Here is a 20,556-nt window from a genome sequence, read left to right as displayed (position 1 = left end):
TCTGAAGTTCACAGTAAATCTACTGCAGATAAATGTGAAAAGATGAAGATGAGAGTCCCAACAGATCTGAACTCAATACATCAAATACTGCCCCCATGTGAGAGGAGGCATGTAACCCACTGTTACTGCTCCTCGCTGCACACCGTGCTATTTAAACACATGATGCTGAGATTACATTTGATATACTGAACATATGAATAATACATATGGGTAATATCATCTATATACTTCCTGTGAATTTAAGCACAGCTTTAATTCCTGTGCTTGCTCTGTATTGTCTCATGTGCACAAATATCTGACCGTGGGAAATAAACTGTAGATGTGCTTGTACAAAGCTGCACCCTCAGTGACTGATGTAGAAATGCTGGACCAGGGCTGATCCTAATTGCTCAGCCCTGCTATAGAGTGTATACTGTGAAGTATACAGCAAGTACTGCATGCACGGATCTACACAGTGCACTACTTAGGCTCATAATGAATGTACTCCAGCATATTGCAAGAGAAAATGATGATGATGCAGGTCTAGACCTCATTAAGCTGCATAGTTGGAAGCAAACCACGGAAATATTAAAACTTCACATCAAAGTATAATGTTCCTTCACATGTTATTTTGCCAACATGTTCAGGGAGCTGTCTCTGCACCATGTTTTCATTTTATGCAGATGCTTTTTGATCCTATCCCTTTTTTTTCATATTTCATCATATTACATGAGTCTGGACAAACATGGCTGTAAATCGTAACTTGTGAACGTGTACAACCACTGTTTGTCCCTTTTTAGTATTTCTTTTATTTCTTTTCTATTTTATCACTGCTGTGGCCCTTTAAATGTTCCATTGTCATTAAACTAACTACAACTACAACACTTTAAACAACACCTCAGTACACCTTGTTTTTAAACTTAGAAGTTTTTCAGGTAAGTTTTCCAATTGGATTTCAGTGGATCAGTTTTTTCGGCCCTGACGCTCAGATTTATTCTCACATAGTGGAATTTCACCCAGCGGTCTATAAAGATAAACAGTGTTTTCAGAGAGCGTCTCGTCAGCCATGGATGAGTTTGTATTCAGTCCAGTGGTGCATTTGTCAGTGTCTGCAGGAACACAGATAGATGCTGCATACACACAGACTTATTGGCCTCATATAGGCTTCATCATGCTTCTCTCTCCATCTCCCTGACCAATCTTCGATCCTCAGCCCCTTTGCTTGTAGTTTCATCCCCAAACTCATCCCCAGCAGCTGGAAAAGAGACAAATAGTCTGACAAAGTGATCGATAGCGACAAATTAAAACAAATATGGTATTTTTAAAGGGATAGTCAGTCACAGAATTGATTAAAGTATGTCATTTTATTGACATTTGCAGGATCATTATTCGCCAGATATTAGATGATGAACTTTAGGTAATGAGATTTTTCATCACTCAAATTAATATAACCTATTTGGAAAAAAACAGTTTTTTCCTCCTTTGTTATTTGTGTAATTTAGATGCATTGAGGTTAAAATTTAAAAGAAAGGGCTGTATAATGAAAAACATGAAAAATTGATAATGTAAAAAACATAATAAAAATGCAGATTGTTTCCCTGCAGCTATTTCTCTCGAGTCTGATGATTAATGTTTTAGTTTCTTTTGTTTTCACACCCTCACCCACTTCCATCCTTATTCTAGAGGTGTCATCCTAAAGTGCCAGACGTGGACTCTGCATTTTTATTCTGCTGCTGTACTCGCCGTCCTCCCCGTCCTCCACTCGTCTGTCACACTCTCTTGCCTCGACACGAGCTAGCTCCTCATCCAGCTCTGTAGTCTAGCAGATTTTTAACACTCCATAAAATACAGTGCCGGTGAGGTGTTTGCACCAGCTGGGATTGGTCTTTCACAAGCTGATTATTGCTGAGTGAGGTGTTGTTACTTCTTTTTTGGATGTTGTGAGGGATATTTTGTCAGACTAATCTTAAATCTAAAAAATTGATATATTGTAATGTGCATTAATTTATGATGCTTTGAATTATTAATCTAAGATACTCTGGCTATGTGTGCGTGTGTAGATGGACGGGCTCTGGCCGTGGGGGGAATGGGTGCTGACCTGCTCCCTCGTAGCATCCTGCAGCAGTATGACCTGCGGAAGGACGTGTGGGCGCTACTTCCTCCAATGTTGACCCCACGCTACGATGCCAACACACAACTGCTGGGCAATAAACTCTACGTGGCAGGTACAAACACACCACTGTGGCTGTGTTTATACTGCAATAGTTGCATTTTGTGTGTCAAACAACAGTTTCATTTGTACATATACATTTGACCTGATCTTAAAGGTGGCCGTCAGTGTAAGAGACCAGTAAAGGCCTTTGAGGTGTACGATGCAGAGACGCGTTCTTGGACAACGCTGCCCACGATGCCCTGTAAACGTTCCTATTGTGGCGTGATCTGGGACACAGCTGGGAGGCTCTGTCTGCTTGGAGGACTGCGACAAGGAGGAGGACACCAGAGCTCCAAGTTCACCAAGAACGTTAACATTTTCGACACTAACCAAGGTACAGAGAAACCCACACACGTTTGTAAATCTATCTTAGTGAGGACACTCATTGTCATAATGCATTCTCTAGCCCCGCAACCTAACCTTTACCATCAAAACTAAATGCCTAACCCTTACCCTGACCCTAACCTAAATGTAATTCTAACCTTAACCCCAAAACCAAGTCTTAACCCTTAAACAAGCCATTCAATTTTTTTCAGAAAGTGAGGACCGGCCAAAATGTCCTCATTTCTCAGAAGAGCACACAGACACACACACACACACACACACACACACACACACACACACACACACACACATTTTTTACTTTGAATTTAATCTCATCTTCATATAAATAATTATGAATTTATGATTAAATCTAATTTTATATTTTGGCCAAATGAAGTTTTCTGACTTTGCTCATGAAGTCAGAAAACAGTGAGAAAAAGTTAAACCATGGTAAATGTTCTTGCTGAGCTATTAATCATAATGGTTGCTCAGAACCTCTGAACTTTATTTAAATTCTAAGGTTCTGAATATATGCCAAATATGTAAATTTTAACTGCAGTGGAATGTGTATAGAACAATCCAGCTAGAACAGTTGTTTGAATATTTCATTAATTTTTGTTAAATGCTAAGCCAGTGGTGTCCTTAGATCTAGAGCGAACTAGCATAGCAAGCTGTGTCTCCTTGTCTCCAGTCTTTATGCTAAACTACGCTAAATTCTTCTTGAGTTCATCTCCACATCACACAGCCTCAGACTCATTGATCTTCTCATCTCACTCTGATAAATGATGATATGTATATTGTATATCCCTGGGGTCATTACGCTCAAGTTGGCTGATTAAGAGATTGAAATTAGACAGCACAGATTATGGGTATCATTATATTTTTTGGGGTATCAGCAAATGTATCCTCATCTCCATTTCCACTGACAGCATCCGTCTTCATTTTGTCCTTCCCGTCATACAAAGAAGCCATTAACATCAAGCTCACCATGAAGAGAAATGATTTTGTCCTCAAACAGGCTGGTTCTCTCTTAATTCTGAGCACACGCCGCATCCCACAACACTGGGAGATGACTTATCCCTTTATCTGGCAAAGACACCCCAGAGTAACAGGTGAACAAATTGAGGAGGGACCGGAAGGAGAAATGGGGGAGCAAAAATCAATAACTCATTTTAGACAGCTGGATATACGGTCACAATTCAGGATTGGTGGAAGCCAAATAAAGCAGAACACGCTGTGATAATGTTAATGTATGATAATGGGCAGGAAGTTTGCGTGTGTGTGTGTGTGTGTGTGTGTGTGTGTGTGTGTGTGTGTGTGTGTGTGTGTGTGTGTGTGTGTGTGTGTGTGTGTGTGTGTGTGTGTGTGTGTGTGTGTGTGTAAGAGATATAAAAGGAGAAAGAAGGAAAGAAAACGGCTTCCAATACACACAAATACAAGTGTTCACGTGCATTCACTAATGCATAACCACACGCACGTGGACACACACACACGGCAGCCGTACCCCGTTTCTCCAATCTAATTTTGGTGGAGATGAGATGGGAGATGAGCAGTGGAGGGAGGGAGGGCTGGAGATGAGGACTGCTTTAGATTACAAGATCCAGAAACAGATTGCTTTATTATCCATCTGCAGCAATATCTCTACACACACACAGACACACGCACACACACATGGTCATGCAATCTGCTGTTGCACAGTGATATCCATTACTGTTCCATTCCATATCGCAAAGAATTGAGACGTACGCCTGTTAGGGGATGTTTCAGCATTGTTGGCAAGCTGCAACAAGTACAACAGAAATCCGAAAAAACTGAGTGAAAGTGTTGTGAAAGAACATTAACATGGTGAATGAAAAACTGTCTTTAGAAATTTGTTTAAGGGGTCAGTTCACCTAAATTGCTAAAAGAAATTTCCTCTTGAGGTATCGGTCTCTGAAACCGCTACCTCCACCACAGCACAGTAGAGAATTCAATGCTGTAAGAACCACAAAGAAATTCTATTCACCTCACCACTATTGGGGTGGAGGCAAAAAACTCAGAGATCCTGACAGACAAAGCTAAAACTTCAGCAGCACTGTTCAGAGTTTGCCTGTTTCAACCACAGCAACTTTTCTAGGAACACAAGAATTATTTTCAGACCTCTGGACAGTTTCTTGCTTTTTCACCTGAGTTGTGGTCCCAGAAAAGTCCCTGATCTGGAGATCGTATTTTCAAATAGCCTATGAACAATTCGTTGAAGGCATTTTTGCCTTTATTTGATTGGGCAGTTTAAGTGTGAAAGGGGGAGAAAGAGAGGGGGATGACACACAGCAAAGGGATGCAAGCCAGAATCAAACCTGTGTAGCTGCTGCATAGCTCTACCAAGTGAGCTATGCAGCACCAGCCAGGCAAAATTTGTGTGGACTACATTGGTTAGATGTGAGCCTCTTGGCTGAATGTGTACAACCTCATTCATACATTTAGCAAACTCTGGGTGCCAAACATTTTTATGATAATATGATAAGCAACAAAGTCACATAGTTTTACTTCCTGAGAGGTATACGAGCAGGAGGGAATAGAGTAACACAATGCATGAATGAGTGAGAGAGAGATAGAGATCGTGATCTGACAAGTAACAATTTTATAATTTAAAAGCATAATTTGCTGTTTGTTTCACTTCAGTTAAGTACTAAGTTAGTATTGGGTGCATGTTTGGTTAATTATGATGAAATTAATTTATTATTTTTTATGTGCTAACCATGGTCACATACAGATTGTGATAACTTTATATTTCCATCTTTATTGCACATGTCTGTCATCTTCCTCTTAGACAGCAGCAACAACAACCTCCTCTGAAAAGATGAAGCACACTATGTATTACCTGTGAGACAAAAACTGGGGCAAAAAGCAGCTTTCACTGCTGCTCATGAATGTTAATGGCTGAGCGTGTGATAATAATCGAAGGGGATGATGAGCATATGAGCATAAATCCTAGATCGTCCCATCTGGCTGATGTTGCGGTTTTACCTGCATTGGTTTCTAAATTAGTTGGACCCATTAAACCACAGCTAAGCTAGTGAGGTGCTAAGTGACAGAGCTGCAGCCATAATGACGCTGTGCTTTTGTTGTGTTTTAGAGGTTGTGGAAACAGACAGGTTTGCACAAGAGGATTATTTGAGTTCTGTGGTACCTGGAACTATTTGGTCCAATAACAAGCATTTTTTTGTCAACCTGTTGATCCAGGGTTAGGTTTGGGTTAAGGCAGGAACTAGACCCCCACACACTGGCAGGGTCTAGAGTTGAGCAAGAGCAGGCTACACTTTGAAAAAAATGCAACTGATACATCCCACCACTTCCCATCTCTCGTCAATGCTATGTCACCAAAACACATAAACGTTCACTGACATCTGCTAGTGGCCAAATTTTCCTTGCTCAATCGCTAACTTCTGGCTATCATCTCTGCTTCAGCTGTGTATGTCTCTCCGGCTGAGGACTCCAGTCGTGCGCAATGGGGTGCATGCAGGCAGGAAGGTCAGTTAGTGACAGCCAGGTATGATAGCCAATCATTTTATTCAGTCTGAATAAAGCTAACGATGCGTTTGTAACATGCAGCATGCTGGCAATTGGAAAGGAGTCAATATCTTTTTTATTTACCCACGTTTAAATAACCCACATATATCCACTCGTATCAGTATTATAATCATTCGAGGGCCACAGACAGCTTTTTTTCTTTTTTTCTTTTCAGATTACTTAACTCATTGATGGCTATCGAGACGTAAAGAGCATCAACAATTAAGACAAAAAACATCATTCCTTTAAGGGAAACATGTCTTTTGCTTTCCTCATCTAGATTAATGAATTCTTCTGCTGTCATTGCATCTAATGAAGAAACGTTTTCATCAGTCCCTCATGACTGAACTAGTGCAGCTCAGGCAACAGCAACAGTAACCACAAATGTTGCATTCCTCCAGAGGCCAACGAGTAACAAGTGTTCCTGTGTTGTGATTGATGTCAAGCTTCAGATGGTAAAAACTGACCAAGAGACAAAAAAGCAGATGGGATGAGACCAATTTGGGAATAAAGAAATGGTTTTTTTTGTCATAACAGCGGATCAGTTTGTAATTAAAACAAAGTAACGGTGAGATTGGGTCCAGAAGGATTGTCTGTGTAGTCAGCAGCGTCTGAGATTTCACAGACAGAATCCATCAAAGAGCGAGAACCAATCACCATTTCTAGTTTTAATCATGAGGGACAATTACAGAGGAGAGCTGAGGACCAAATTACCACCACACAGACTACAAAGCCCGGTCTTCAGAGGATCGCCTCATCTCCTCTGTTCTATTGTCACTCCCTCTCTCCGTCTGTAATCTCTCTCTGTGTATTTTCCCTGGCTCTCCTCCTCTTTATTCTCCTGTCCTGTCTCCCAGCAGAGTAGAATAATGCATGCTGGTGTTTTCCCTGCGTCCTACAAAGAAAATCTTGGTGCAAATTCTCTCCCAAGCAAATAGGATTCAGGCCGGCAGTCGCAGCTCAGTCTCAAAAGACTGACCCATAAGTCTGTATCGGGATGTGTTGACACAACTGTAATTTAAAAGAGAAATCCAGCCCCTAACACTGTAAGCGCTGTTTAAAAAAGAATTACTAGTGTGGTAGCTTGCATTCTGTTCTCACTTTGTAGATCAATTCTGTTTTATTTGCTATTGCTTGATAAATGGGAAAAATAGACGATGTCACAGTATGTTCCCAGCATCTAGTATGAAGAGAAATAGAAGATAGAATATAATGTCGGTATCGGATCAAAGAGAAGAATTTTCTTTCAGATATCCATCATTTTGTGTTCACAATCATTAACAGAAAGACAAATCAATTGCAGTGAAGGAAGTGATTTTTGACCAGAATGCAATGCAGTTACCGGTTGTTGCATCACTGTCAGACCGTAAAGGCCAAAAAGGAAGACAGTTTGATCTACTGAGGATTTTATATTTGTGTCCCCAGCTTGTACCATCATGTTGGATCTTTTGTTTGGGGGAATGGAGGCAAACCTTTTTCTCTATTTACAGTTTTCGCTTGTATTATTATTGATTTATTCTCTGTATCATTACATTAGAAACCAAACTTGGTGCTAAAAAAAAAATTTGTATTAACTAAGATGTTAAATGTTTTCTGAACACAAGCAGCTGACCTAGAGCTGTGCCGAAAATATGGATAAACAGTCTAAAACCTCTCTTTAAATCATATCGTAAAAAGAAAATAAAGAATATGAATCTGAGCAAGGATACGACGCTTTCGGTGTAACTGCTGCAGGTCTTGAGGTTCGATAGTTTGTTCTTGACCACACAATGGCGCCTGGGATTTATTGAATGTCATAGATTGATGTAACACAACAGTGAATTACACACAGACAGGATTTTCCTCAGAGGTGAGAACCAGCTGTGATCTCTCGACTGTGATGTCTGCCCTGTAACTTAAGCAGGCTGGAAAAGAAAACACAGCTCCTGATCGCACTCTGCAACGAGCAAGAAAACTCCCCATCTGGCTACTTATCTTTCCCTCGCGTTTCTCTTGACCTTGTTGTCTCTGCCTTTTGTTTAAGAAAACGATTGAAAATAAATTGGAAAGAGCAGAGAGAATGAAAAGAGAATGAGAAGACAATGAGGGAGAAGACGTAGAGAAAGAAAATGGAAAAAAAGTATCAGAAATAATAAGAGGAAGAGAGAGATTCAGAAAAAGAAGAAAGCTTTTCTTGTGCTTTTCTTTTTCTTGTTCTGCCTCGATCTCTCTTTCTAATGCTCTCTCCCTCCCTCGCTCCCTAATGAAGTTATCTTTCTTACTCTGTCACGCTTCTCCTCAGTCTGGGTTTCCTACAGATAAACAAGACTTGGCAGCAACAAAACCTAAAAAAGAGAAAACTTCAGGAGAGAACCATTATTTTGAGGGCCATGTTTTTATTTCCTCCACTGTAATTTTCCTATCATCTGGAGTGTGGATGCTTGAGCGTGAAGCAAAATGTCACCTCTGCACTGCATACGGTTTTAAGAAAGAGCTTTAAGTGTCAGCTAATTAGGGAGATTAAATTAAAACTGTAATGTCTTCCACACCTGCGACTCGACTGATTCTTGTCTTTTGTTGTTTTGGGATTAAAGCTGCCAATGGCTATTTTAACGGGTAGATAAGAAAAAAGCACTTTCTCACCACTGCACCTGCGTTATAAATCCCAGTGGTGGTTATTTTTATTTTTTTTCTATTAGCAATGTTCTGGGATGGAACCAGTTGAAGGATCATTTGTGCCTCATTGTAACGAACAGCTCCCACTGGTTGGTTGGGATATCTGTACAGAGGAGTGGGATATATGGGCCGAGTGGAAACAGTTGGCTTTTAAAGCAACACAATGCAAGATTAGCTCTTGGCTAAACACGGGCTCCCCCTACAGGTGGAATGCGTTATTCACTGTTGTTAACAAAAGTTCTGAACTGAGCCTCCTCATGTTCACAGCTGTACACATGTGCATTTTTTGACAAGCTGACAAAGAAGAAACCGTCAAACCTCAGAGGCCAAAGAACCACATCGACTGACAAGGTTTTTGAGGTCTGACAGTAAATGTTTGCACATTGAGTGCACTCAACAATAGCATAACAGCTTACAACACAGCAAAACAAGTTGCCGACACAGTTACAGTATAAACGTCTGAGCATGATGTTTTTCAAATCACTTCAAATTGTTTGGTAACTTGTAGCTATCTCTCGATATTGGTTTACTGAGGTTCTGACGATAATTTAGAGAGTCAACAACTTTACAGCCCATCATGAAACAAGCAGAAAAGCACAAGACGTAGCAAACAAGCTAAAGTTATGACTTACTGTCCAATAACAACAACGGCATGTCCACATCTGTCCTGCATCCTTTGGCCTCTTTAGCTCTCGCCAACAAGTGAAATGTGATCGGTTATTCACCAACAATGATTTGGTTTTCTCACTCTGTCACCTTTTCTCTCTCTTCTTCATATTTCCAGACCATTCAGCGGCTCTGCCATGATGTCCACACTGAGAATGGCAAGCTAGTTATCTTATAGCTAGCTGCTAGCTCTGGCTCTGGTTGTTGGTGTGTGACGTGTGTCGTAAAGCAGTTCGTAATGTTCAACATACACCAGAGTTAAGTAATTCTGTTCCAGGTGTCGATTGAGCGCTGTGGCAATGACAAACAAGCCAGTATCCCTATTATCATTTTTTGTGCACCATCCCAATGATTTTGAAGCTGATATTTTAAGGTTTAAAAACGAACTAGTGTTGCTGGAGCAGGCATTCAAACTGAATACAGAAAGGCGGCTGTGTTGGTGGGGGGGTGGAGTAACAGTGTAATGCATTTACAGTCATATCAGATGCCAAAACATTGCAATGGATAATAATTCTCTACAAAATCCAGCACAGCAACAGCTATTTTGCCTTTTGAAGTGACAACAGAAATACAGCATTCAAATTTACAAATAATCAACCAAGAAAAAAAACGTTGAGCCAGCTTCCCCTTTTGTGCTTAACGAATATGCACAGGTGTCCTGTTTCCATCCATGCTGTGCTGACAGGCTGGCTCCAATCCAAAAGAAAAGGAGGACAGCCCTAAGTCAGTACATTCTAGATGTAATGATAGTCAGTTTCAAGTTACCAGTTTAATGCAGAATTAAAATTTCTCATTAGAATGAATTCTCCTTCACGTTAATAATAAATGGACTGGGTATAGTGCTTTTCTAGTCATATCAACCACACAAAGCGCATTATATAGCAAAGTCCCATTCACCCATTCATACAGCACTTCTACACTGTGACTTTTTAATCACACACCATTCATACACTACTGGCAAAGCCATCAGGGTCAGTATTTTGCCCATGGACAGTTCGGCAAGCTGACTGGAGGAGCTTGGGATTGAACCAGAGACCTCCTGGTTATTGGACGACCAGCTCTACCCACTGTCGCTCCATAAATGGGACTTCCAGTATTTTTCAACCTGGACCCTATGTTGATAAATGTGGGTGTGTAACTAGCTGCTGCATGGTGGTGAGTGAGGCATCTTGTGGAGCGAGAAATGTTGCCAGACATTCTAAGCAAAGACCCACAAAAACAATTAGAGCTCGTTATTAGTGAAAAAAACAAACATTTAGTGGACATTTTGTGAACTGTTGCAGTTGCCCCCTTTGGTTGGTGGATGAAGTTTATATGTGACACTTACACACAAGCAAGAATTTCCTTCACACTGCACATAAGCAGCTGTCTTACAATGTATGATCACATGAATCAGCTTGTGAACCTCCACAGCTAATTTAGAGGTTGTCTCTCTCTCGTTTCACAGAACAGGAAGTCTTCTTTTTATCAAATGAACCAATGCACGATGACTCTGTCCTTTCTACCCTCTGGTGCACCTACTTAAGCATAATCTCCACAGACAGCTATTTAAATCTGTAATGAGGTTATCTGTAATGACTGATAAGGGCTCCCAGTGTCACCGTGAACTTTCTGCTTTCACTGTAGGCAGGTTCCCCCGCCCTCTGGAAAGATGAGGGGAATCAATAAATAAACAGTGCCGATTTATCCTCCTGTTCGGTAACTTTCGGTCAGTCAGCCTGCTCCAGACAAGGTCACTGTCCTTTCAGCTCCAGACAGACATGAAGCCAGTTCTGACAACACAGTCTGTGTGGATTTCACAGACTGAACACTTCAGTAACACTTATGGATTGTGGACAAGGGACACTCTCTCCATAATTGTCACTACTTAATTGGAAGACACCAGTCATGGAGGGAACAGAACCTCTCTGCTATTTAAAGAAATATCCAAAAACTGCTGAACTAATTTTCTTGAAACCTGGTGGAAGAATGGGTCATGGGCCAAAAGGAACCAAAGGCAAGTGCTGTTCTTGTTCAGTTAAGCAGTTTTTTTTGCTTTTAGTTCCTTTACTTGGTTTATTTGTTTTTTGTTACGTATGTAACTTGGGACAGGACGTGGTGTGTCTAAAAAATGACTCTGGACTTTCTCACCCAGACCAGCCCCAGTAACCCCTTGCGGGCATGAAACCTGTAATTTATCTTTTTATGGGTTGTATCATCAGCTTGAGGTCATTTTTTCTTCAACCTTTTCATCTCTGCCCTTCCTCTCTCGGGGTTTGGATTTTTGTCCATTTTGCACGTTCAATGCTGCTATCAATTGCTTGTAAATATGAGATTTTCACAACGTCTACTGCAAGCGAAGCAACTGTGCCACAATTCAGTTTTGCTTTCAGATGACATCAGCCCAGAATGAGAAGAGCTGCCTCCCTGTATGTAGGGGTGGGGGCCGCTCTGCTCTGGTTTCAACAACCCACTACTACACAGTAAACCTGGTGTCAGATGAACTGCAGTTTGTAGGAGTCCAGTTGAATTTTAATGCTGCTGAACCGACTTCAGAGTTAAGAGCAGCCATCTTAGGCATACAACCTCCTTTCCATAGTAAATAGGAAGATGGCCCAGAAGAAAAACAAAGCTGATTGAAGTGATCTTGTCAACATCAGTGTCAGTGTTGGTCTCTCATTATTCATCAGTTCAGTTTTTTCATGTAAGTACAGTCATAAAAATGATGAGCGAGCAGGCAAACAAAGTTGTTCTCTCTGACCTCCAGCTCCAGCCTTCCTGTCCCCTCACTGTCTGTTTGTAGTCTGTTTGTTATAACCTTCGTGCGCCCTTGCCAGCTGTGTGTGTGTGTGTGTGTGTGTGTGTGTGTGTGTGTGTGTGTGTGCGCGCTGTATGTTCAAGTCCTCACTGCAGCTGCCTGGTGGATGACCTGTTTGCGGAAGGTCACTCTGAATAAACAGGCTCAGCAGCATCCTGTCTATCGGAAGGTGCACTACAGTGCCACTGGACTTCACCTCAAATACTTTATAAACTTGTGCACACCCACACTCACACATTTACTAATTCGTGCTCTTGCTTCTTCTTCTTCTTTGTCTGCAGGTGTGTGGTTGAAGTCGGAGGAGACGGTGGCTCTGAAAACAAAGAGAGCTGACTTTGCTGCTGCGTTCCTGCGCGGCCGGATGGTCATAGCAGGAGGACTTGGTAAGAGAGACAAACGGTAAACTAAAACTTCTGCTGCTCAAACATGTTTGTGCTGCAGCTTGGTGTGTCAGCTGTTGGAATAACACTTTTGTGGCTCAGGCTATCTCATTCCATCCCTGGATCTTGTGAAACATTATTTGAACCAACAATTGTATAATTGTTTTTTTCTAATGGTCACAAAGCACAGGGTAGCTTTTTCTGCTGCATGGCGAAAGCAAACATGCGAGCTATTCATAGTAGGGTTGGGAGACTAGCTAAAATGTACCAATCAGCCACCGTCAGCCCAACAATCGTCGGGTCTGAGAGGTGAAGCCGATGCGAAAGTGCAAAAAACTGCAGTTCACTGAGTAGCTGCCTGAGGGTGGCTCCAGGAACGAGTCAGTCCCCATTGACAAGCATGAGCCTGCACTGCAGAGTCCGGGGAGCAGGAACCGGAGCGGGCGTCGGCTTCACCACCGACCGGGGTGAAGGAACAGCTTTTCAGCATCTTTTATTTAACAGAAAGAGCAAACATAAATTCAATAAAGTAAACTTAAAGCCAAAAACACAACCTTTTCATGCGCAGCAGCAGCTCCGTTCAGTCTGTCTCTTTCTCCATATGTGGACCTCATGTGTTTCTCCCTGTGGCAGCTCTCCTGCTGCCTTTATATCCAGGGAGAGTGTTTGGCCAGCTAGACTCAGCTGTGCCAATTTACCCTCCCTAGTACAGCTGGAGGTGCTCACATCCGAGCCACCTGCACGCCCACAAATGAGTATATATGACATAAAATATAATTAAAGAAAAAGAGTGCCAGTTCCCAGGTTAATTATTTGAGTTGAATTAATTCTCGAGGTGAGAGAATATGATCTGCTTGAGGAAATTACGTCAAATTTGGTACAAACATTTACTAAGGCTCAAAAATGAACTGATTACACTTTTGTAGTAGAAGTTCAAAAGGTCAAGGTCACATGACCTTGCGTTGTATTGAACACAATATTTCAGAAATGCCCAAAGGGATTTTCATTACATCTGGTGGTCAAAGGTCAAGGTCAAAGTGACCTCACGTCCCTGTGAATGTGATGTATTAGGTCTGCCCGTAAGGAATTTCATTACCTCTGGTAAAATTCAATTGGACTCAAAGATAAAGTGATTACGTTTCATGGGTCAAAGGTCACAGTCACATTACATGAATCTGGGGAAAAAAGTATGTAGAAATATGTTCACTGAAACTACACTGGTTGGTGGAGGCATACAACCGCAGTGCGGTAATTCTAGTTTATCAGCTGAAGCATTTACTGTCTGTCTGTGACCAACATGGCATCTTTTATTGTACCAGGTCTTTCTCATCTGCACTGGCAGAATTGTTTTGTCTTTTACATTGGACCATAGTCTGTATAGAAACGGACGCAGACTCAGGGCTCAGAAAGTGAAGCCAATGCGGAAGTGCCTGATACCTGTGTTGTCTTGAATGACGTGCAGAGGGTGACTCCACTGATTGAAAAAAGGACTCAGTTTCTATAAAAGTCTATGAGAAAATGTACCTACTTCTCACTTGATTTATAACGTTAGTAAATATTTTCTTGAAGAGTTTATGTTCTCAATCTCTATAGATTCAAGTCTTCTTAAATACATCAAGACATTCATTTTGTATTAGTCAAATAGACGATAAACCACTGCATGCATTGGGATGTGGATACCGTGTGATTGACAGCTAGTACTGTCCAATTGGTGGAGGTCCCTAAGGTAACTTTTCAATGAATCTACCATCAGCACAAATGGTAAACTGTTGCACAGGTTTAGAGTCTACAGTGAAATCATTAGAGCACTATCAGAGCTTTTTGCTGCCATATCAAGTTTATTATTTCAGGGAATTTATTACTTAAATGCAATAATATTTGCACTGGAACTTAAATCTCTAAACTCTAATCTCTCAATTTAATATACATAAAAAGGCACTGGCTGCACTTTGAGAAAAGGACTAAGGTATATATTTGAGCAGTTGTATTATTGTCTTTTGAGACTTTAAAGTTTTTCACTGAGTTTTCCCTGAAATCCATACAGTATGTTTGCTTCATCCAAATAAACAAAACATAAATAATTCAGAGGAGGTGAATTAATTCACATTGTGCTACAGCATCAAAAAAGGAGATTTATCAAATTCAACAGCAACATCCTTTTACAGAAACAGTTATTCGGGACATCCGCAGAGCACGATGTCCACGGTGTTAATTGGAGCTACTTTCTTCATAGTCGATATGAAAGCTGTTTACAGTTTGTGGTGAACACTCGCCCTCAGAGGAAATATCTCCCCGCCCTCACAATTTAACCCCTGGCTGTAAAAATAGTCTCAAACACCTGATTAGCTGCAGCATTTGGAGCAAAATTCTGATGTAAAGGTAAATCTGAGATAACTGAGATTTCAAGGGGAAATTTAGAAATATTGTTCTGTGACTGTGTGTGTTTTCATGTCCTCCTACATTCTTTAGGTCATGAACCCTCGGCTCTGGACACAGTGGAGGCCTTTGATCCTCAAAGGAAGAAGTGGGAGAGGTTAGCTCCCATGAGCTTCCCGAGATGCTCCGCCTCCTCCATTGTCATCAGAGACCGCCTCCTGGTGGTGGGAGGAGTCAACCAGGTACAGAAGGCCTCAGTGTCACTCCAAGGTTTTGTTCTGTTAAACAGAAAGTAATTACAGTAACTTAGCAGCTGAATGAATCAATATCAGCAGATGCTCACTGTTTAGAAAAGAGGAAAAAATGATGTCCCATTTTATTTCAAGTTTATTTATACCATCACCCATCATGTGGAGCAGCAGCTGCTGCTGAGTGAGAGGTCATGCTTGTGTGTGGACGTGTGTAGCTGTCTGTCGACTTACTCACTGCATGTATGTCCATGAGGATCACACCTACACAGATCTGTCCCTGCTTTACTCACTGCACACGACAGTGCTGGACAGTGACATCCTACTTATCTTACCTTGTCATGAAACAACCGTCACTTTTCTCTAACAACAAATACAGAAGATAACAGTGCAGGAATGACCAATAGTAACCTCTACATTACATTATTACATATCATGTAGCGGACGCTTTTATCCAAAGCGACTTACAATAAGTGCATTCAACCATGAGGGTACAAATGGTTGAATGTGTCTCTACTACACAATTAACTCACATCAAAATTAAACCTGCTCATCCATAGTATTAAAACTGTTGATAAAAATGGACGAGGCGTTTCTGCGTCCTCCCACTATCCAGACATGAAGCCAATAAGCTGCCATCTGGAGCATCTGGAGCCAGAGTGTGCGCAGTAGCGATCAGCAGATGGTACATATGCTCAACCAATCCCAAGTCAGTGTCAAGTATCAATCATGATGTTTCACCCTGTTTTCCTTACATCAGATAACTAATTAAAACCAAACCAGTATCAGAAACATGAGCACTTGAACAGTCATCAGCGTGATAAGAACTACCTTAAGTGACAGGAACTACCTTTTAGAAAAATGTACTTCATGTGTACTGTGACTTTTTAGTTTATGTCCCAACTGCTAACACGGAAGAGGCAGGGTTTATGACCTGTACTGCAGACAGCCACCAGGGGGCGATGGACATCAAGTCCTTCTCCAGCTGTAACTTTGTGTTTTCAGGGAAAGAAGTTTCTTCTGTTTCTCATCTTAAATCTAAGTCTCTCTCAGATGACTTATTGACTCTCGAAATTGTAAATCATTCATAATCAGGCCTCCACTCTGTCGTCTGATTGGTTGGGCAGGATATTAGAAAACAATTCCTGCTGGAATCAATGCAAATATACCTTGTGTATTACTATGGATTACGAAGAATCAATTGTTGGAGAAGAGTATCCAGAAGAAATGTAGTGCTGTTTACTCCAGTATATTCCTGCCTTCAGTGAAGGAAATTAGATTTGTTCAATAATAATTTGAACACTTTAAGAACAGAACAGGTGATGTAGAGAAAGCCACCATTTGAGGATTGTGTTAAATTAGGGACATTGTGGCCTAACATGAGATTTCAGAGCATGTGAAACCAAACACTGTCGGAGCTACAGATTCAGACCTGCAGCTTCAGTTCAACCTGCACCAGTGTCAGCATGACAAGACACGGCGTAGAAATGTAGGTAAATATTAAAAAAACTATTAAAAGAAATTAAGTAGTTTATGGTTAACCCTAACCCTTTCACAACGAGATTGAGTTTGAACAGTTTCTAAGACTTTTTTTGGTGCTCATACCCATGAATCAATCTGCTGATGAGGACTGTGTGAGCTCCAGAACAAATAAGTATGTAAGTGGAGCTTGAGTTGAGGTTTGTCAGCTGCTGTTTCCAAGGTCAACAGCTGTTTAGCCCAACATATGACACTTTTAGAAAGGTCACAGACAATTAACACTTTATCTCAAACCAACTAGACCTATGTTGTGTTTGTTGACTTTCCAACAATGTTCAAACCACAGAAATCCCCAATTTTATTGAAGGTACCATGACGTTTCATTTTGGTCGATTTTAATTACGTCATATCCAGTTTAACTGTGGCTTTGCTCATCATTATGTAACGTGAGCTCCGTCCACCTCCAATCAGCCAATACATAAATAACTAAAAGTGACCTAACGTTGGCAACTCACATTGAGATCCTGTTTTAGAAAATGTCTTATATAGTTCTTTGATACTCACTGAAGACTGTTAAACCTTGAGATAAAAGCACAAAGAAAGGAGCAGCCAGAGAGAAAACCCCCTGCAACATTAGAAACGCTGCACCTATCACTTTAACTGCCTGTTGGTTTCAACAGAATTAATGAAACTGTTCTGTTAGTGACTGAACAGCTCCCCCTTGTGGAGAAATCTTTAGCCCACTAAAAGTCACTGAGTTTGCACATGAGCTTCAAGCCACATCTCAATATCTAATTATTGACAGAATTGATTATTATTGAGTGGATTATTGTTTCATGGTCAGAAGGGAAAGGAGGCTTTTGTTTTAAGGTAGTTAACTAGAGAGTAAGAGTACTCTTACCTGCTATTATTAAAATACAACAGCTGGCTGACTGACTCAAGACAGTGGTTCAACTATTGACAGGGACTGTGTTCACTTACTATGTCAGTACAGAAACACGTCCAGCCTTTGACTCCTCACTATCTTTTTATTTCGCTCTCTTTCAGGTTCCCAGCTCAGCCCATGAGATCCTCTATGTGAAAGAAGAAGAGTGTGTGTAGCCTGTAGAGACTGACCCCAAATCAGATTCCAGCAACCCTCCTGAATCCGACTGTAGTGCAGAGTGTGTGCGAAGCTTTGAGAACACTGAGGCAGATGGAGTCATGACGTGTGCTGCAACAGATAACACTTCCCCCTGCTGGACTGCACGGACACTGAGACCCACATGGAAGCACACACATGCACAATGGAGGAGCTGGCTCTTTCTTCACCCCAACTCATGTTTCCTGATATTTTCAGTATGTTACACTTCTGCGTTGTACGTTGTTGTGCATACTTGGGGAAGAGGATATTTTGTAGCGATCTTGTCTAGTACTATAGACAGAGTATATGGAAGACCTACTGAGTTGTATGGGGTAAATGCATTTCATGTTTGGTTTGTTAAAATGTGTTTATTTGTGATCAGCTTGCTAACAACTGAGCATATGTAGACAGTGTGACTTTTATCTAGTTTGATGAAACATGCAATATTATATAAAGAAAGTCATTACAAAAGAGGGAGGTTTACTTATATAACTGTATAGCAACAACATTTGCACTGAAGCACCAACACTGAATGGAGGTTGATTCTAATATTAATAACTTCTGGTGTAGTGTATTGTAGTAATTACACTGAGAATGCTGTACTACCACTCCTCTGTGCTGTAACAGTGCACATTTGTGATTATTACCATAGATCTGTTTAAATGCATTGCGTATATGAAGAGAACAGATGTATGAAATGACAATATGGTTGTATAATTGTTGGTTTAGGCAAATAAGAGGATGATTGTACACATTTGATTTCTGAAGCAATACAAATCTCTCTTTTATTCAGTGTTTCCTTTCTGCAACATGTGCTGTGCAGTAAGACTACTGTCTCCTGGGCTCAGATGTATAAGCTGTAGAATAGGTTCATTGTATTAATGATTCAGTTTATTTTATCCTACCTGATCGATCTCTGTTATGTCAAATAATCATCTAGGATATGAGTCTTCATAATCGATGGAATAAATTCGATTTGTGTTTTGTATTGCACTTCTTTCGCACTAGATGGCAGTGTTGACACACATGAGCATGTGAGAGCTTCATTGATTCAAAGCTGTGCAATATGACTGCATACAGTACTTATAAGTGGCTGTAATGATAAACTAGCTAACTGTTAGTTTAACACTATCACATACAGTAGTTGTCATGATTAGATGAAGATAACAAACAAGACAGATGTTGGTTATCAGTAGATCAACGTGAAGAGTCGTTTTCCTGCCTTAAACTGCAATAATCACAAAAGTAGTGAGTGCAAAATGCTCAGTACACCAAACGAGCAGTCTTAGCTTACAGTGCATTATTAGCTATTAGCATGTAGGGATCTGGTCAGAGCCCTGGATGTTATTTAGATGGTGAGTAGTTGAAACAGGTGGGCAGAGACACGTATTAGATCACCCTGATAGTGTGTGTGTGTCTGTACATGTCGGGTTTCAGTGTGAGTCCTGGTGACAACGGGTCGACTGAGTGCTTTGGCCAGCAGCCAGTCATTCAATGTGCTAACCACCAGCCGGTGTCCCAGTGTGGCCTGTTAGCCTCCAGTCTGGACTCCAGTCAGCAAGTCTCGGCTCCGCTACCTCCCAGCATGCTAACCGTCAGCCTGCACCTCAGCCTGCACTCGGGCCACTTTGGCTGGAGTTAGGGAGCCTGCAGCCTTCCTGTCTTGAACCAGCTAGTCCACTGCTCCCAAGCCGGCCGCTTTCTGTCTGAGCCTGACCCTGGAGCCTGTGATAAGTTCCCTTACTCGAGAACTTGTCTGACTAGTTCCCTGAGATATCTAGGGATTGAAGACCCCAGAAGAAAAAGTAGGTCAAGGAGACAATGATCCACCAAGCCGCCCTGCTCCACAGAGACTCAAAGGCTACATCCATACAACTATGTTTGCTACAGATACGCCTGATGTCCACTCTACTATGGAGTCTTAGACTTGCTAAAACAGAGAAGTTTCTCCTCTGCCAAGACCCTGAGTTGGCCGTCCCCTCCCCCCTCATTGTCCACAGTCCGTAGCTGAGTCGTCCAGGGCCAACATCAAGCCAACATGGTCCTGAGTCTGTTCCAGAGTTTGCCGTGATGACAGACGTCTTGTCAGTTCCTGTATCAGCAGTTTGATGTCTTGTCGTGTATTGTTGTGTGACACTAGACAATTGCCCCACCATTCATTCGGAGTCAATGGTTTTGCTCACAAGTAAGATCCCAAGTAGGAACTCGGACTTTGAGTGGCATGTGACATTGTATTCTTTATTGTAGATCAGAAAATCTCAACCTCTGAGTTGCCTTGAAAGCAGCATTTTACCATTTGTCCCCACTCACCGTCAAATCATCTGCCCACATTTCTGTCTCTATTCAGGGATTTTTCCCGTGTATCAGCCGCCTGTGTTTATTTTCCTGTCGTGACCTTTCTGCCATCTTGTCCACACATCTGACTGTAACCCTGTTGCTCTTACAAAACGATGCTGTATTGCATCAATATCATTATACTAACAGATTTTTTTGCATGTGAACCAGTGACTGTATATAAAGATGGACGACTATTACCCCCTGGTGGTTGGCTGCAGTATAGGTCTTACTCCCTGTCTCTGTTTGGTGTTAATGTGACATGGACCAAGCTAAAAAGTCAAACTACAAGATAAATACATTTTCCCCTAAGATGTTTTCTGTCATTTTGAATAGTTCTCATCAAACTGATGTACCTTCAAATGCTCTTGTTTCCGAAAAGTTTGGTTTTATTCACTTAATTGATGCTATAAAATCAGACCTTAATAACATAA

General features: G+C 41.3%; 1 protein-coding gene across 9 annotated transcripts in view; it reads left to right on the top strand.

Moving 5' to 3' along the window:
• klhdc8a (kelch domain containing 8A) overlaps window positions 1-20,556 on the top strand; it is a 44,985-nt gene extending 24,429 nt beyond the window's left edge. For all 9 annotated transcript variants that reach the window (XM_035153262.2, XM_035153258.2, XM_035153261.2 and 6 more), the window contains 5 exons: window positions 2,040-2,204; window positions 2,307-2,525; window positions 12,464-12,565; window positions 15,032-15,180; window positions 17,713-20,556. In XM_035153262.2, coding sequence (XP_035009153.1) covers window positions 2,040-2,204; window positions 2,307-2,525; window positions 12,464-12,565; window positions 15,032-15,180; window positions 17,713-17,766 — 689 coding nt within the window. In that variant the 3' untranslated portion in view covers window positions 17,767-20,556. The remainder of the gene's footprint in view (window positions 1-2,039; window positions 2,205-2,306; window positions 2,526-12,463; window positions 12,566-15,031; window positions 15,181-17,712) is intronic.

Source organism: Hippoglossus stenolepis, chromosome 3 (genome assembly GCF_022539355.2).
Source record: "Hippoglossus stenolepis isolate QCI-W04-F060 chromosome 3, HSTE1.2, whole genome shotgun sequence".
Classification (NCBI taxonomy): Eukaryota; Metazoa; Chordata; class Actinopteri; order Pleuronectiformes; family Pleuronectidae; genus Hippoglossus; species Hippoglossus stenolepis.
Note: the sequence above shows the minus strand (reverse complement) of the source record. Positions and strands in the feature narration are given on the sequence as shown.